Below are 17346 nucleotides of genomic sequence, written 5' to 3'. Positions count from 1 at the left end.
GGTATGTCACTCTGGTTTTGATTTACATTTCCCTAATAATTAGTTATATCAAGCATCTTTTCATGTGCTTATTGGCCATTTGCATATTTTCTCTGGAGAAATGCTTATTTCAGTCTTTTGCCTATGTTTTAGATCTATTTCAGTTTTGTTTTTATTTTGTTGTATTTCTTTTTTCAGTCTTAGTTTTAAAAACTGAAATTTTGGGACACCTGGGTGGCTCAGTGGGTTAAGCCTCTGCCTTCAGCTTGGGTCACGATCTCAGGGTCCTGGGATCAAGCCCCGCATCAGGCTCTCTGCTCTGCAGAGAGCCTGCTTCCCCGCCCCCCTCTGCCCTCCTCTCTGCCTACTTGTGACCTCTGTCAAATAAACAAATAAAATCTTTTAAAAAATAAATAAATAAAAACTGAAATTTTATGTGATCACTTGAAGATACAATATTAGTAAATAAATTGAAAGCTAATTGAGTAGGCTAATATAATGAAAGTAGCACCTGTATGCCTTTGTCAGTTTCACAGGAACATTACCCTATTCACACCTTGCACATGTTAAGAACTCAGTGTTTGTTGAATAAGTGAAAAACAATACTAGTTCATATGGAGCACTGAGATATAAATAAATCATTTCTATAAGTATATTAATATGTCATATAAATGCATGTATGTTTGTACATACCCGTAGAATAGCCATACATGAATAGTGGTAATGCTTTGATTCAGAGCAGGTTGACTGTGCCCACCTGCTTACTCTTCAGATGCTTGCACTTTCCAGAATTCATCCTGAAGGTCATGTGTTGGCGCCTCTTGCTTTCCCACTGTGAGCTGTGGAAATGATGTTTGACCTCCGCAAGTGACACATGGTTTTGCCTGGTGTGCTATTGGAGTCAGAATCTTCTGTTGACCCTCCACCCCACTCTGTGACCCACTCTATGACCTGGAGGCTGTCTAGGCTGTCCAGGCTAACCCCAGAGCCACTTCACTGGGCTCCTTGCCCTCTAGCTTCTGGTTGGTTTGGCCCATGAGGAGCCCTGGCAGGAAATGAGAGGGAGAGAGAGGAGAGTGAGGTCAGGCTATTGATTTCCCTGGCTCCCTCCCCGCAGTGTCACATCAGGATAACTATGTCCTTCAATGGTAGGTCAGTCTCCTCTAAAATGTCTCTGTAAGATCAGTCCCTTCCACATTTTGACAGTCCTTTATTCCCTTGTCCCTGCAGGCACAGGTCCACTAACCATTCCTCAGTTAATATCTGTGGCATAGCTTTCTCCCTTCGGTTCCCCACTCCATACCCACCTTTGCCAATATCCTTCTAGATTCTTCCCTGTTACCCTGATTTAAGGATAACTGCTGTTCCCTGCCAAGTGCTCGGCTGATGCACTTCTCTAGGCTGCTTTCTCTGTTTCCTGATTTGTTCACTACAGGTCTCATTCCTTGAGTCCACAGCAAAGTAGAGCCATGCCCAGGCTTCTGTGTTTAACAGCGTTTTATTGGATCTCTCTGGGGAGGGCGTCATTTTCAAAAGCCTAAAATGGAGAGTTCTTGTTGAGCTAATAGGTCCTTTCCCCAGCTAGGATTTGGACTGTTCTCTAGGATGTTTCTATGGGTTTGGGGCTGGCTAACAGAGAATCTCTAGTACCCATTGATCCCCTACCATAAAGAGAGCAGAGGCATCCCCACAACCCGTTTCCTTCAAGGCACCCCTCACCTCTCTGGGTGTGCTCTGACTTCAGTCATGAACCTCACAATTCCCATGGTCTCAGCAACATCACATGGAAATTCGTGCTAATAAAAGCTATCTAAATCCCTATTTCAAGAAGGACTTTTATCTAGTAAGTCAGAGTCTAACTCGATTAGAAAAAAGCAGTTTGCATTCTTATGAAAGTTATACAACTCTGTCTTCACCATTACACTTTATTTTTATGGAGGGTTTTTGCTTGATCTAAGGTCAGTGGTTAAGTTTTAATTTTCATGTGTGTGACCACAGAAACATTAACCAAAACAGTGGAAATCTTCTCTAAAGGATATATTTTTTTAATATTTTATTTATTTATTTGATAGAGATCACAAGTAGGTAGAGAGGCAGGCAGAGAGAGAGGGAAGAAGCAGGCTCCCTGCTGAGCAGAGAGCCCCATGCGGGGCTCGATCCCAGGACCCCGAGATCATGACCCGAGCCGAAGGCAGAGGCTTTAACCCACTGAGCCACCCAGGTGCCCCTCTAAAGGATATTTTTATACTTATACCTCCTACCACCAGAATCTTTTTTTAAAAATTATTTATTTATTTGAAAGAAACAGAGATAGTGAGAAGAGACCATGAGCGGGGAGTGGAGTGAGAAGCAGGCTGAGCAGGGAGCTGGATGTGGGGCTCGATCGCAGAGCCCGAGGATCACAACCCAAGCTTAAGGCAGATACCCAACAAACTAAGCCACCCAGGTGCCCCCAGAATCTTTAAACGAACTACAAAAAAACTGGATTTTTTGGATTAGGGGATATGTTTTCACTCCATATTTATTGGATACATTGCTACCTTACTTTAATGTCATAATTTTAATTATGGGATAGCTTTGCATGTATTGACTCATTGAATCCTTAATCACCTTCTGAGGTAAAATTATCAACCCAGTTTTCCAAACCAGTATCTTCGGTCTCAGTTTCCCCCAACTTTTTAATTTGAAAGTGTTGAAAATTATAGAAAATTTAAAATGGTACTAGTACACTATACACTTTTTCCCTGCGGTACCACTTGTTAGCATCTTACTACATGTACTTTCTCTCTGAGTGTGCACACTCTCTCTCTCTCATGGCTGTAGAGGCACATTTTCTCCTTTTACTTACTTTTGCAAAATTATCTGAAGACATTAACCCTCTTCACCACTGAGTACTTGAGTATCTTTTCCCTAAGAACTAAGAAATTGTCCTGTGTGAAGCCAGTACAATTAACATACCTAAGATATTTGTTCTGGATACAGTAGTATCTAATAAACAATAATTTTTCAAATTTTCTCAGTTAACTGAGAAATTTCCTTGGTAGGCTTTTTCTTTTCTTTTCTTTTCTTTTTCTTTTCTTTTCTTTTTTAATCCACTGTCACAACAAAGAACATGCATTGCATCTACTTGTCTATATTTTCTCCTTTAATGCAGAATATCCTCCCACATTTTTCTTTCATGACATTGACAGTTTTGAGGGTAATCAGTCAGATGCCTAGAAGAGTGACCCAATGGTGGTTGCAAGTGGTGACTCCCTAATTCATTCCTTTCTATTTACATAGATGAGGTGATATTTTCCTATAAAGAATGCCTCCTCCTCTTTCCTCCTAATCCCCTCCCTCACCTCCCCTCCTCCCTTTCTTTTTCTCTCTTGCTTTCTCAGTCCCACTCCCCCTTTCTTTCTTAATGGACATCATTTTCTGTTCATGGTTTCTTTTCTTTTAGTTTAGTGGGTTATAATTCATTAGCAACATGATCATATTGAACGCTGGCTTTGTCCCAAATTTGCCAACAAGAGCCCTTTCCAGGTAGCCCCTTACTTGTTCTTTTTCACTTTTCATCCTCAGTCAGTCTTGTAGCGCTTGACTTTCAGGCTAACCAGCATGATTCAGGCCCCTTTCATTCTTTCTTTCCTTCACCCAATTCAGTCATTTCTCCAAAGAGCCAAAAGGAATAACTTTTCGTGTAAGGAATGGTATTTAGAATCCAAGACAGTGATGCTAGGTGTGCTCATTGCTACTGATAGGTCATTGCTTTTAGGCTCTTTCAGTGACCAGAATTAGGAAATCCGTTTTCTTAATTCATATTGTGGGAAACCCTAAGTTATTGTGGATAGAAGAGATGATGAAATATTTTGTTTATAGTGTCTCTGCATGATTCGTTTAAGAACTAAAGGTAGTGTCATTATCATGTAAGCTTCGTAGATATTTTTGTTGAAATTCACTGAGCTACTCTAAAAAAAATTTTTATATCCACACTTAACAGACACAGAACATACCAAGTCAAATAAACATCCTTAAAATCACATGAACATGGGACTGGCTGTCAAAATCAAATACTATTCTACTTCTCAGTCTTAAGTAAATTTACTAGATGAATGCTGGACAGTTTACATGTGCCTCTTGAGATCTTGAGAAACAAAGAAAGAATGGGAAGTAGAAGAAAATTTCTAAAAAATAATCAAGACTTTTTCCCTATTAGAAAGGGATGAAATGCATAAAAAGGAATGAAGTGCATAGAAAAGGAAAAGCAAACAGGCAATGAATTAAATTCATTCAGAATTAAATTATTTAAATCACTTAACTTAAAATTACTTAAGTCGCTTAACTTAAAATTATTTGAAGTGAACATTATTGAAAATGAGATCTATCAAACGGTATATTACTCAACTTCTACAAAATGATAGGAAAATGTGGGACTATCTCCGGAATTTAGTCTGATTCCAAGAGATTACTGGAAGGTAACTTTTGACAACCCCACCTTTAGATCATACTTATTCCTTTATCACTTTAATGGATAAAATCCTTTCGATTTTCTCTCTCTCATCCTCTCACTTGCATTGGATGAGCTTGTTGTCTTTTTTTTTTTTTTTTAAGGTTTTATTTATTTGAGAGAGAGCATAAGTCTCCGGGGGGAAGGCAGAGTCAGAAGGAGAAGTGGGATCCCCGCCGGGCAGGGAGCCCAATGCGCGGCTGGATCCCAGGACCATGACCCGAGCCGAAGGTAGAAGCTTAATGCACTGAGCCACCCATGTGCCCCGAGCTTGTTGTCTTCCACCCCTGCAATCCCATCCTTGCATCTTGGCAGCTTGTATATATTTGCAAACATACAGATTCAGAAACCATCCACGTTCGTTGCCAGTCAGCACGTTGTAACTTGGGCCGTTTTTCCGGGTCACCTGTGAATGACAAGAGAGGCTAGATGCAGAAATTGTTGGGGGCTTTTGGAGGGCGGGGGCTGCAGGATCCTATCTCCTGGTTTGGTTGTACTCAAGTCCTGCCCCGTGGAGCTAGTTTGTACAAGGGCAGCATTTGCTCGTGGACCAGGTGGGCGTTCTCTCTGAGACTTGGGCTCCTGCCTCTGTGGGTCCATGAAGCAGCTCTCACCTGCCCCCTCGGGCAGAGCCCTTTTCCCTTTCTCTGGCTCTCTGGAGGCTTTAGCCTCTGGTCATCCCTGCATAGGCCTCTGCTCCACTGACACCAAAGGCCAGGGGTGGAAGCAGAATTTGTTGTACCCAGCAGAGCACTGGCCACCAGCCCTTGGGCCCTGCAGGACTCTACTGCCTTGAGGAGATGCACAGATCAGCGGAGCCAGGATTTGACCCCAGTTCTCGGGCTTCAACCAACTCTGTGCTGGCTAGCATTTATTGAGAAGTTGTTGTAGGTCAGATAATAATCCAAACACTTTCTGCATGAGAAATCATCTCATCCTCAGCAATCCTAGGAGGTTTGTGAGAAATTTAAAGCACAGAGAGGTGAAGCAACTCACCCTAGGCAGCAGTTAGAAAATGGTGTGGCTAGAGAGCCAAACTTTGGAAAGAACCTAGATGTCCATAACCAGATGAATGGATAATGAAGAGGTGGTAGGGGGCACCTGGGTGGCTCAGTGGGTTAAGCCTCTGCCTTCAGCTCAGGTCACGATCTCAGGGTCCTGGGATCAAGCCCTGTATTGGGCTCTCTGCTCAGCAGGGAGCCTCCTTCCTCCTCTCTCTCTCTCTCTGCCTGCCTCTCTGCCTACTTGTGATCTCTCTCTCTGTCAAATAAATAAATAAAATCTTAAAGAAGTTGTGGTATATATACAATGGAATACTATGCAGCCATCAAAAGAAATGAAATCTTGCCATTTGCGACGACGTGGATAGAACTAGAGGGTATTATGCTTAGCAAAATAAGTCAATCGGAGAAAGACAACTATCATATGATCTCCCTGTTATGAGGAAGTGGAGAGGCAACGTGGGGGGTTTGCGGGGTACGAAAAGAATAAATGAAACAAGATGGGATCGGGAGGGAGACAAACCATAAGAGACTCTTAATGTCACAAAACAAACTGAGGGTGGCTGGGGGGAGGGGGTCAGGAGAGGGGGGTGGGGTTATGGACATTGGGGAGGGTATGTGCTATGGTGAGAGCTGTGAAGTCTGTAAACCTGGTGATTCACAGACCTGTACCCCTGGGGCTAATAATACATTATATGTTTATAAAAAAATTTAAAAATTAAAAAAAAAAAAATGGTGTGGCTGGGCTACAGATCCGGGCGGTCGGCCTTGAGAGATTGGTCTCTCCCCTCACCACCCCTCACCACCCCCCTGCCCCAGTGAGCTCCGGACGCTAAGATTCTGCTTCTGGCAGCTGCTGTGTGGTTGAACAAGCAGCTCAGAGGTAGGTGAGGCCCTCGTGCCTTCAATTCCAGTAACTCACATTGTTTGCCATCATTCCCTGGTGCCCGCTGTACCCACCGCCCAGAGATACTCTCTCAAGTTCCCATCCTATACCTGGACTTCACCGAAAACCATTTCTCTTGGTCCTGGAGAAGTTTTGACAGTTGATATCCTATAAATCTCACTGTAGTGAAAGTGTGATTGAATAGTTAATAGAGCCCTATTGTGGTGCTTTGTAAAAATCAAAGGGAGCCTTTTATAGGATAATTATCTTGCCTTAATTTCTTCCAATAGTGGAAATGTGAAATCTGATTTGCTTATAGCAAGGTACAGCGGTAGCTGGTAGCTGCACCGCTCGTGCCTGTATGTATTTATCGCTGTGTCCCGTTTGATGAGAACTTTTTGAGCAATTATTTTTCATTTAGCATCACAGAGTGTCTCCCCAGAGACAACTGTGTGGAGCTGCTAGGCTATGTTTCATTTTATTGATAAGTATGACTTTATTAATATGTTAGGGTTATTAATATATCAAAATTGATAACCTTCTGTAAGCTCCAGATTAATACACATGTACCCAAGCATGAGATACCATTTCAGAGCGACTTATCGGAAACACATTATCTGCTTCTCAGGTTGGCGTTCCCTCCAAGCCAGTGGAAAAGGAGAGATTCTGAAATAGCCCCTGTGGAATTTTCACCTTTTTATATGTAACTGATTTGTCATTACTAAGTAATTGATGCCAAGATTAATCAAGAAAAATCCCAAGCTGTTTTCATAAATAAAGCCTACCCTATGAAACTAGTTTCAGTCCCTTAGGAAATGACATGCTACACCTCCTTATAAAGGCTCAGTAATGGCCTACTTAGACTCCATTATGTTTGCCTTCTAAGTGCTAGTAGGAGTTTCTTCTACAGTTTTTTCATTAGGGTAAAAATGGCCATTAAAATAAGTTTTTAAGGGGTCATTTAAAAATATTTGCAGTTTGAGAAATAGAATGAACTCACTACACATGTCCTTGAAGGGTGGCATCAAGCTGTGTTGGGTGGAGGGGTGGCGAGGGGGGAGTTCAGAGTTGATGAAATTCAGCTTTTCAAGCCTCGTGTTCAATAAGAGCTTTTCTGTGTTCTTTTTCAGGTATGTGGCCAGTTGGATAGATAGAAGGCAGCATCAATCAGAAAAGGCCAATTTAACTATTCTATTTGATAAATACATTCCTGCCTGCTTGGATAAGCTGAGAACAAGCTTGAAAACCATCACTTCAATTCCGGAGAACAGCCTGGTGCAGGTCTGGCTCTGGTTTCACCATCGTATGCTCTGGTTCTGATGCAGTGGTGTGACCTGACGGAGGCAGCAGGAAGTTTTGTTTACTTGAGGAAGGAGACTCAAAGAGGGGTGCCTGGGTGACTCAGTTGGTTGGGTGTCCGACTCTTGATCTCAGCTCTGGTCTTGGTCTCAGGGTCATGAGTTCAGGCCCTGTGTTGGGCTCCATGTTGGGTGTGGAGCCTACTTGAAAGAATGAAAATTTAAAAAAAAAAAAAGATACAGCAGTCATTCTATAGCTGCTCTGCTGAAAAATGAAAAATACAAAGTATGAAAAATAAAAAGTGAGGCAAAGATTGCGGGGGTCATCAGGTTGCTCCACCTCTCTTTCCCCAGCTCCTTGTTCCCGGGGGCTTTCTGCAAACCTCTGTGACACCCCTGTCACCTTCTGTTATCACTCGGGCTTGTAGACCGGTTGTTTTCATGAGACAGTGATCTAGAGGCCAGAAGCCCCTTGTATTTATTTTTATGTCCCCAGAAATGTACATAGTTCCCTCGCACAGAGCAGGGGCCAAGTATGTGTTTACTTAATCGTTGTGTTCCTCCAAGTATATTGGAATAGAATAAGAAGAACAAGGTAGTAATAGGCATATTTATTTTTCTGTCTCCTAAGTAACTGGGCCAGAGAAGGGGCTCAGTAGGTTTTCAACTACAGTAAATCCAGCATCTAAGCTGGGCGGTAGGAGAAAGCTTCTGAGCTGACCATCCCCGGCCCTCCCATGCTCTTTTCTGGGCACCCCCTCCCCCAGATACTCCTGAAGTCAGGTCAGTCTCCATGGGGAGTTCGTAATACTCCAGAAACAGGTCTATTCTGACCCTTGGTCTGAGACCCCTGGTAAGACTGAAGGGTATATGTATGATAGGTTGTCATGGAAGCAAGTGAAAATAATTCGCAGCACACAGAAATGAAGGTTGTGATCTTAATCTCAGCATGAAGAAAAACAGTGCCCAGCCTTTACAAGTAGAAAACTTCACAAAAGATTTACAATTAGAAATCCTTTTTTTTTTTTTCTCTAGGAACAAAATTGGTGTGAGAGTACTTTGTTACCTTTAAGTTCCTGTTACCAGATTTGTTTGAAGCTAAATTAGAAAGAGTCACAAGCATAATAAGAAGAGAAAGTTCAGGTTTTTGGATAATTCACACACCAATTAAGTAAACGATAGTCTTCAACAGTAATTATCCGAGGTATAATTTATTTCTGAAAGCAGGTCTGAATTTATTCATAATGAATTAATTATGTGGTTAGCCTAATTAGACTTCCTCTGGTGTAGTACTTGCAAAAGCATGACTGTGTTCTTTCTCGAGTTGACTTATGTATTTGTGTGATTCTCTGTAGTGTGAATTTTTTCATTCAAGAGTAGTGTGAAAATAGGTCAGTAGGAATTAATATGACTTTCCCTTTCACTTCCTCCTTTTGTAGTATTCAGAAATGGCATTCTGTCCTCAGCTCCTTTCCAGCAGTTGTTTATAGAGTCTCCTTTCTGTGATTACTTACTTGCAAGGACAAAATTTGAGATGAACATGAGTACAAAGGGGAACACCTTCAAATGCCTACTTTAAGAAATTAATGTGCTCTGTTTTCCAATAAATGACATGTGTTTGCTTTTTTTTTTTAATACTTATTTGACAGAGATCACAAGTAGGCAGAGAGGCAGGCAGAGAGAGAGGAGGAAGCAGGCTCCCTGCGGAGCAGAGAGCCCAATGCGGGACTTGATCCCAGGACCCTGAGATCATGTCCTGAGCCGAAAGCAGAGGCTTAACCCACTGAGCCACCCAGGCGCCCGACATGTATTTGCTTTAAGTTTGGTTAGTCATATTAATTCCTTCATAATATACACCAGAGTCTGACGTTACTAATTGCTGACACAGAGCTCCAAGTGTTTTCCAAGTACTGCACTGGGGAGAAAACAGAGAAGTGACGAGTTAGTCAAGTCCCCAGATCAGCAGATGAGGACACCCTGAAATCTTCCAGTCCCTGTTTTGGTTTTGGTTTTAATAGTCCCTTACAGCACTAAGGCTTCTACTCAGAAGTAGCAAAGCCTCACAGTCTTACATTATTTTTCTCGATACCAAATGGGTGATTTTTATATCTTTTGGGGGATTTTTTTTTAATTGGCAGATATGGAACTATATAACATAATAAAAATCAAGAAAGAAGATTGAAAAATACAACGGGCGATCAACTTTTCAGATTGAAAACCTTTGTAAATTACTTCCAGGAGCTTTTTCCTGTGTTACCACAGCTTTTCCCCTGCTTCCAGTGCTGGGAAAGAAAGACACACATGCAGTCCTGACTTGCTGTGTAGCGGCTTGCATTGCTGTCTGTGTGATAGTGATCAGATCTCAGGCTGCCTCCAGAAGCCAGGGGAAAGGTTCCAGGAGTTCTGAGAGTCTGGGACGCCGCTGCTTTGTGACCCCTATACCTGTGCTTCAGAGAAGTAGCTTGAAAACATGTTCACGACGGGTTATTGTTCCCTTTGGGAAAGGCCTTTGCAAGCAGCCATGTTCCCCTCCTCACCGACCTAATTGTCCTGAACTCAGGCTGTGTTTCTGACCAACAGCACGTTGCCATCTCACATGGAGGGAGTAAAGGACAAGTTCCTGAATAGTGTTTCTTCCAAGGTTAAATTTAGTTCGGTGTTCAAAAATAAAAAGTCACAGGCGAAGGCTGCCAGTCTGTCTTTCTAAGTTTATACAACAGGTGGGAAAAACCCACTGCCAAAGCACTAAGGGAAAGTGGGTTATCTAAATGTCCGGCAGGAGGGAAATGAATAAATGCGTCTCTGTCAAGTGGAGTCCTTTCCCATTCCCACTGGTACGTTAGGGCAACACTTACTGGGAAGGCAGGGTATCTGGAGTTTGTTACTGAGTGAAAATGTGAGCTCTAGACAACTCTGTGTGCTGTGATTCCCTGTTAATAAAAAAGAGCTTAGATATGTTCCCCATTATCTTTACTTTGTGCCTGTATGTACCCGTGTTTGTTATAGTGATTACAAATTGGATAAAATAGTCCTTTTTAAAAAAATAGTTGATTACTTAGAAGATCGGTTTCATTAAAAGTGGCAGAGATGGCAGTGCCTGGGTGGCTCAGTGGGTTAAAGCCTCTGCCTTCGGCTCAGGTCATGATCCCAGGGTCCCGGGATCGAGCCCCGCATAGGGCTCTCCGCTCAGTGGGGAGCCTGCTTCCCCCTCTCTCTCTGCCTCTCTGCCTACTTGTGATCTCTGTCAAATAAATAAAATCTTTAAAAAATAAAAAATAAAAAAAGAAGAAGTGGCAGAGATTTTCCACTATTGACTTAGAAAACCAAGGCAGTGATTTTTGTCTGTCTCAACGTCACAGATTGGGGGAAATAATCTCTTAAGGAGCAAGTGGATTGGTTAGTATGTCCTGTGACCTGACTCTGCTATTAAGGAGCTATTGCCCTGAGTGAATAGCTATTTCTTTTTCTTCAGACAATTTGTACCCTTCTGGAATGCTTGTTGACTCCTGACAATGTACCTTTGGACAGCCCAAAAGAGGTTTATGAAGTCTACTTTGTCTTTGCTTGTATCTGGGCGTTTGGAGGCACTCTGTTGCAAGATCAGGTATGTTTTGAGATGGTTCACAGAAATAATTTATAGAACCAGTTTTACTTGGGGGGCAGGTTGTAATGTGATCCCTGTTGGTTTGGTTTTTGTTTTTTTAATATCATCATAAATCTCTGCCGTTGGCCCTGTTCTCTTATAAGCCAGTATGTTTAGGCAAGCTCATCCAGGCTGGTAGCTCTAACTTGGGCTAACGCTGCCCCACATCTTCTTGGGAGATCAAGGGTCGGTGATTCCACCTGCCTGGGGAGCAGCGCCAACAGTGTGCTCTTCCAGAGGCCAGTCCCGCTCCCTGAGCCAGAGACAGAGCTCTGCCTCTGCCCCACCCCCAAACTGGCTCTTCGTCTTCACCCTTTCTTATCCTCGGGGATACTCTTATTCCTTCCAGTTGCTCGGGTTAAAAACCCAGGACACCCCATTCTTCTTTGCTTTTACATCCAGTGGTCAGCAGATCCTTTCAGTCACACAACAGCTGTCAGGTCTATCCTCACCTCCCCGTCCCTACAGCCTTCATTCATGAATGTATCATCTTTAGGTTGTCCTGGGCTGTCACGGTGTCTTAGCTCAGGCTGCCATAACGAAATGCCGTACCTTGGATGGCTTAACGAAGTTCACTTTCGTTTCTGGAAGCTCAAGTCCAAGGTCAGGGTGCCAGCATGGTCAAGTTCTGGCAAGGGCTCTCTTCCTGGCTTACAGAGAGCTGCTTTTTTGCTGTGTCCTCACATGACAGAAAACAATAAAAAGCTTTCCAATGTCTTTTTTATAAAGACACTAATCCCATCACAAAGGCCCAAGCCTCATGACCTCATCTAAACCGAATTACCTCCCAAGGCCCCATCCCCAAATATCGCATTGGGGGATAGAGCTTCAAAATAGGAATGTGGGGTGGGGGGTGGGGGTGGACACATTCTGTATACAGCCTATAAGAACCTTGAAATCAGTTTCCCTGTGTCTTGTCTCTTGCCTCTAATCAGTCTCTTACATGATCCCTGGGGTAGTTATTTGCAAACCAGGCTCAACTCAGGCGAGATCCTTTCCATGGGTCTTGCCTTCAGCCGAGCGTGAGGCTCCCATGCCTGCCCAGCACTCCTAGAGGAGCTCATCTATGGCTGCTCATTTCTTTTGGACAAACACTTAACAAGCTTGCTCGAGTGTGTGCATATGTGCATATTCACACATGAGACTTACTCAGGTGCAAAGTGGGAGTCTTTCAGTGCTAGAAGATGGCACATCTCATCTCCACCATGCTCCCCTGTATGTAGATTTTGCCATGTAACATTTCCAGTAACTGTGTAAGCTATCTTCATGGTGCGCGTAAAGCTCAGAGGGGCAAAGGGACTTGACCAAGGTTATGCTGATAGGAAATGACTGCACCAGGATTCACGCCCGTGTATATCTCCAAAGGCCACCCGTTTGAGGGTACCTCAGGATCTCTCACCGTCATAACTGATCCCACATGTAGCCCTGAATCTTTGCCTTAAAAATAGATGGCACCCCTCTTCCAGACTTTGCCAGATATTCCCATTTAGACTGGAAGGCATCACAGCCAAAAGGGCCCCATATTTCCACTGGTTGACTTGTTATAGGCCCTCAGATACATGGTTGCTTAAACCTGTGGGCCAGTTATGCTTCTTGTCACTAGGTCACCGTAAATCATGTCTGTAAACAGGCGTGGAATTCACTTGGCCTGCTCGATCTGATGTTGATCCCACATTTCCTTCTGTAATATCCAAGGGCTTTCTAAAGCAAAGCTGCCTATGTTGCTTTGAGTAAGAGTCAAGAGTTGGCGTTGGGTGACTTCGTGTGGTTTTTCTCAGGCACAATTTACAGCATGTGTGAGCTTCTCCTTCATGGAGGCTGTGGGCAGAATCTCCCCCTCTCCCCAACTTACCCTACCCCCCATGTTTTTTTATGTTTTTTCTAGAGTTCTCCCCGAGGTTTTTCCTTCACTAGGATATAAACCAGGTAAAATTGTGTGAGTAGGATGTGGACAATAGAAATCTCTCTATTCCTGACTACTTCGTCCCTCCCAGCTGATTGCCTTCTTGTCTTTCCGGTTTTCAAACATGGCTGCCTTCCCAACAGTCCATCAGGCCAGGCCCTGGGCCACCACAGTGGCCCCCTCACTCCTCCAGACACTCTTCTCCCTAAATGAGTTTCATCTCCTTCATTCTCCTCCTCCTCATCATCACCACCACCTTCACATCTTCAGAAGGGCTCTAACTACAAAACATTCAAAGCAGAGGTTATTAAGTTGTAAACATGAAGGAAAGCTGGAAGAAATACTCTTAAGATTGCCTTTTATTAGTTGAACAAATCTGAGTGCCTGCTGGATGTCCGAGAATGCGCTTATGCCTCTGAGTCTGCTACTTTCCTGAATTTTCAAAAAAATAAAACCTCTGTGTATAAGTACAACTATCCTCCTCCCCTTTTACAAAAGAGCCAAAACTTAGATAGCCTGCTTGAGGACGCCCAGGTGATGTCTGAGCCACGCTCGGACTGCAGCATGCTGGCTCGGCTCCTGTGTTCTTAAGCCAGGCCATTGCAGGCAGCTTCCAAAATAAGTCTTGATCAGCTCTCCCCGAGCTCCCATCAACTGCTATTATCACTTCTCACTTGGCTTCTAAGGTAACAGCCTCACTGGTCTGCTTCTGTACCTCCCCCATAATCCATTATCCTCTCAGCAGCCAGAGCGATTTTTTAAAATGTAAATTGAATTATAGGATACACTTGAGAGTTTAAAACACTTTAATGGATTCCATTTGCTTTTAGGATGAAGTGAAAAATTTAATACTATTTACAAGGCCCCTGGATCTTTGGTCCTTCCAGTCTTTTCCTGCTTCTTCAGTCACCCCTTCTCCCCGCCACCCCCGACCTCCCACATGCTTCCGCCAGCTTCAGTGCCCATTTCTGGAACCCGAGGTCTTTCATACCACAGGATCTTCACCCGTGGTGACCTCTTCCTTCTTCTTGGAATTGTCTTCTCCCTAATCTGTGCCAGTTCTCAAAGATAGTTCACCTGAACATTCAGTTAAAATAGGTTCACCCATTTTTGGTGAGGAAGCAGAGAAAAGGCTTAACCCACTGAGCCACCCAGGCGCCCCCATGGAGACTCTTAGAGAGAACACCCTGAGGGTTCATGGAGGGAGGCGGGTGGGGGATGGGCTGGATGGGTGGTGGGTTTTGGGAGGGCACTCGTTCTGATGAGCACTGGGCATCCTATGTAAGTGACGAAACACTGAATTCTACTCCTCAAACCAGTATTGCCCTGTACATTAACAAACTAGAACTGAAATAACAATAGGTTCACCCCTGTTACTCTCCATTAGAGCAAATTCTGCTTTCACAGCACCTGTTTATTTCTGTGTTTATCAGCTTAGCCTCTGCTTCCTCGGGTCTCTGCTTCTATCTCCTCATAAGTTCTGTGATGGCAGACACTCTGTTGGCTTTCCTCCCCAGTCTAGAACAAATGCACTGTAGTTGAGTGCACTAATGAGTCAAAGATGTGTTACCAAAATGATCTTGCTGATGTAGTGGTTAGAAATTTTGATGTCAAGTCCATGTCCTAGGTCTTCTGCCTACAGGGAATCATGCCAAGTGTTTTGTCTTTGGAACTGATTTGATTTAAGATGAACTTTTGTAGAGAGATAAAGTAGCCATGCCACCAACTTGAAAACAACTCACACGAGCCTGGACTCATGAACACGTGAGTGGTGGTGAGCAGGAGCGTAGGCTCAGCGTGTTTGGCAGATGGAGGCAAGCTCTGTCTGTGAAGACTCCTCAGCCTTCTCTGCCCTAGGCACACACCCCTGCTCTCCAGCCCTCTGTCTCTGCTCATGTGTGCAACCAGCCCAGTGCAAGAAGTGAGCCATAGTCCAAAGACATAGGATACCAAAGAAAAAGCAGTTTTAGGAATGTGACAGGAGAAAAACGGGAGTTAAGGTCTTGGAAAGTCTGAGACTGCTGAGTGCCGTGGCCACTCCCACGCACTGTTCTTAGAGTTCCCCAAAGCTCAGGGTGGTCACGGATCCTGCAAGTAAAGAAGTCCCTCTGGCAGGTTGTTCTGTGACTTGAAGGGATGAAATAGGGTTACCCAATGTTTACTTTTCGAAATAAGGACATTTATAAATAATGACCATAAGGAATACCATAATTTTATAAAAGAAAAGCTATTTCAACAGCAAAAGGTCCAAAAAGCCTGTAAGCTCAAATAGAGGGCAGTATTTAAATCAAATAATGTTACCAGTTTTTTTAAAAAGTGTTCCTTTGTTCTTATCTTTCCTACTTTATCGAGAATTGGTGTGACTATTGGTAGAAATCAACACCAGTGTTTGAGAAACACTGTCTCACTGGAGCTAGATGGTAATTTGCCTGAGAGCTCATTGTTAAATTAAATAACCCCGGGGTAGTTGAAGGTTCACCTAACCTTACTTTGCTTTTTAAGTTAATAATTGTTCCAGAAAATTTGTACCTTTTGGATGTATGGCAATTATAGCTTTCTGCCTCTCTGATATTATCACTCATTATAAGTTACTTCTAGTTATTTATTTTTCTTGGGTCAGTTACTCTAGCCCGTTTGTAATTATAACTGTGTTATAACTGCAAATAACTGTGTTCAGCGGGATTTGGAGGGGTTTCGTATGTGTTCAGAATTACCTCTAGGTCTGCATAAGGATTCCTCTTGTTGCTCTTAGCTTTCTGACTCTCAAGCTGAATTCAGTCGGTGGTGGCATAAAGAGATGAAAGCAGTGAAGTTTCCATCCCAGGGGACGATCTTCGATTATTATCTGGACCACAGAACTAAGAAATTCTTGCCTTGGGCTGAGAAGGTCCCCACATTTACTATGGATCCAGAGGTCGCTCTGAAGGTCGGTGGTTGGAACCTAGAAATTTTCAAGCCACACTGTGCTGCTTTGAGCCTTTTTGTTTCATGTTTGAGCAGTCCTTCTGCTCATCAGTCCTGCCTGATGAGAAATTTTTGTTGATATGGTCAAGCATATAGCATATTGCCTGGGAGAGAAGAGTCGAAGTTCTAGGAACAACTACTGAGATGGCTCTTAAGTTTATGAAAACTTTTAAAAAAAATTTCTACCTAAGTCTATTATAACTGTTTTAATAAGACACAAAAGGAATTTTGTGTCTTATTAAAAATCAAAGACCTATTCTGTTAGTTCCAATGATTCTTATATCTGACCATATTATGAATTCATTAGCACTTTTCATGTGGAACTTCTTTAACCCCCACCAAGCCATAAAGTAGTTGTGTTTAAGCTCCTCAACTCAGAGGTTTGAAATCTCATGGCAGCTGACAAATCTAAGTGAATCTTTTATTTTTTTTAATTTCTCTTCATAAATCTTTGTTTTACATTTCTCTGATGTTGACTTATTCTTCGGTCATCTTTTTCTGCCCCAATCTCTTTTCCTTTTCATTAAAATCGTGACATTCTGATTCACTTGGGAGCTTAGTGCTTCCGGTAGCACTGTGTGAATAGAATATACAGGGTTTCTATGGTATGAACTAAGCAGCTAGTGTGAAACAAGACCCAGTGTATTCACTTCCTGGAGCTGGAGGCTAGACAATAAAAGACTAAGTGTTAGCAAGAATCGTTCCTCCTGAGGGTCTCCAGGAGACTCCGTTCCAGGCCTCCGTCTGGAGTTCGCTCATGATCTTGGGGTCCCTTGGCTTGTGGCAGCCTAGCTCCTATCCTAACATGGCATTTTCCCCGAATGTGTCTCTGTGTGTGCAAATTCCCCTTTGTATGAGGATACCAGTCTTCACTCTGGGAGCCTACTCTGCTTATCTTAGTGTGCTGGGGCTGCCCTAACATGATACTGCACACTGGATGGCTTAAACACCAGAAATTCATTTCCACAGTTCTTTCTGGAGGCAAGAAATCCAGGATTAAGGTGTTGGAAGGCTTGGTTACTCCTGAGAGCTCTCTCCCTGGTTTGAGGATGGCCGCCTTCTTGCTGTGTCCTCACATGACCTTTGTGTGTGCTTCCCTGAGCACGGTCTCCAAGTCTGTCCAAATTTCCTCCTCTCAGGAAGGACACCAGTCAGATAGGGGTAGGGCCCACCCTAACGG

At 43.3% G+C, this 17346-nt stretch overlaps 1 protein-coding gene across 1 annotated transcript in view; it reads left to right on the top strand.

The window, feature by feature from the left end:
• Positions 1-17346, top strand: part of DNAH11 (dynein axonemal heavy chain 11) — a 317403-nt gene that overhangs the window by 151743 nt on the left and 148314 nt on the right. Inside the window, exons 43-45 of the mRNA XM_032873525.1 lie at positions 7489-7639; positions 11129-11260; positions 15955-16128. Of these exons, the coding sequence (XP_032729416.1) occupies positions 7489-7639; positions 11129-11260; positions 15955-16128 (457 nt within the window). The remainder of the gene's footprint in view (positions 1-7488; positions 7640-11128; positions 11261-15954; positions 16129-17346) is intronic.

Source organism: Lontra canadensis, unplaced genomic scaffold (genome assembly GCF_010015895.1).
Source record: "Lontra canadensis isolate GAN:19392208 unplaced genomic scaffold, GSC_riverotter_1.0 scaffold2, whole genome shotgun sequence".
NCBI lineage: Eukaryota > Metazoa > Chordata > Mammalia > Carnivora > Mustelidae > Lontra > Lontra canadensis.
This window is presented reverse-complemented; position numbering and strand designations above follow the sequence as displayed.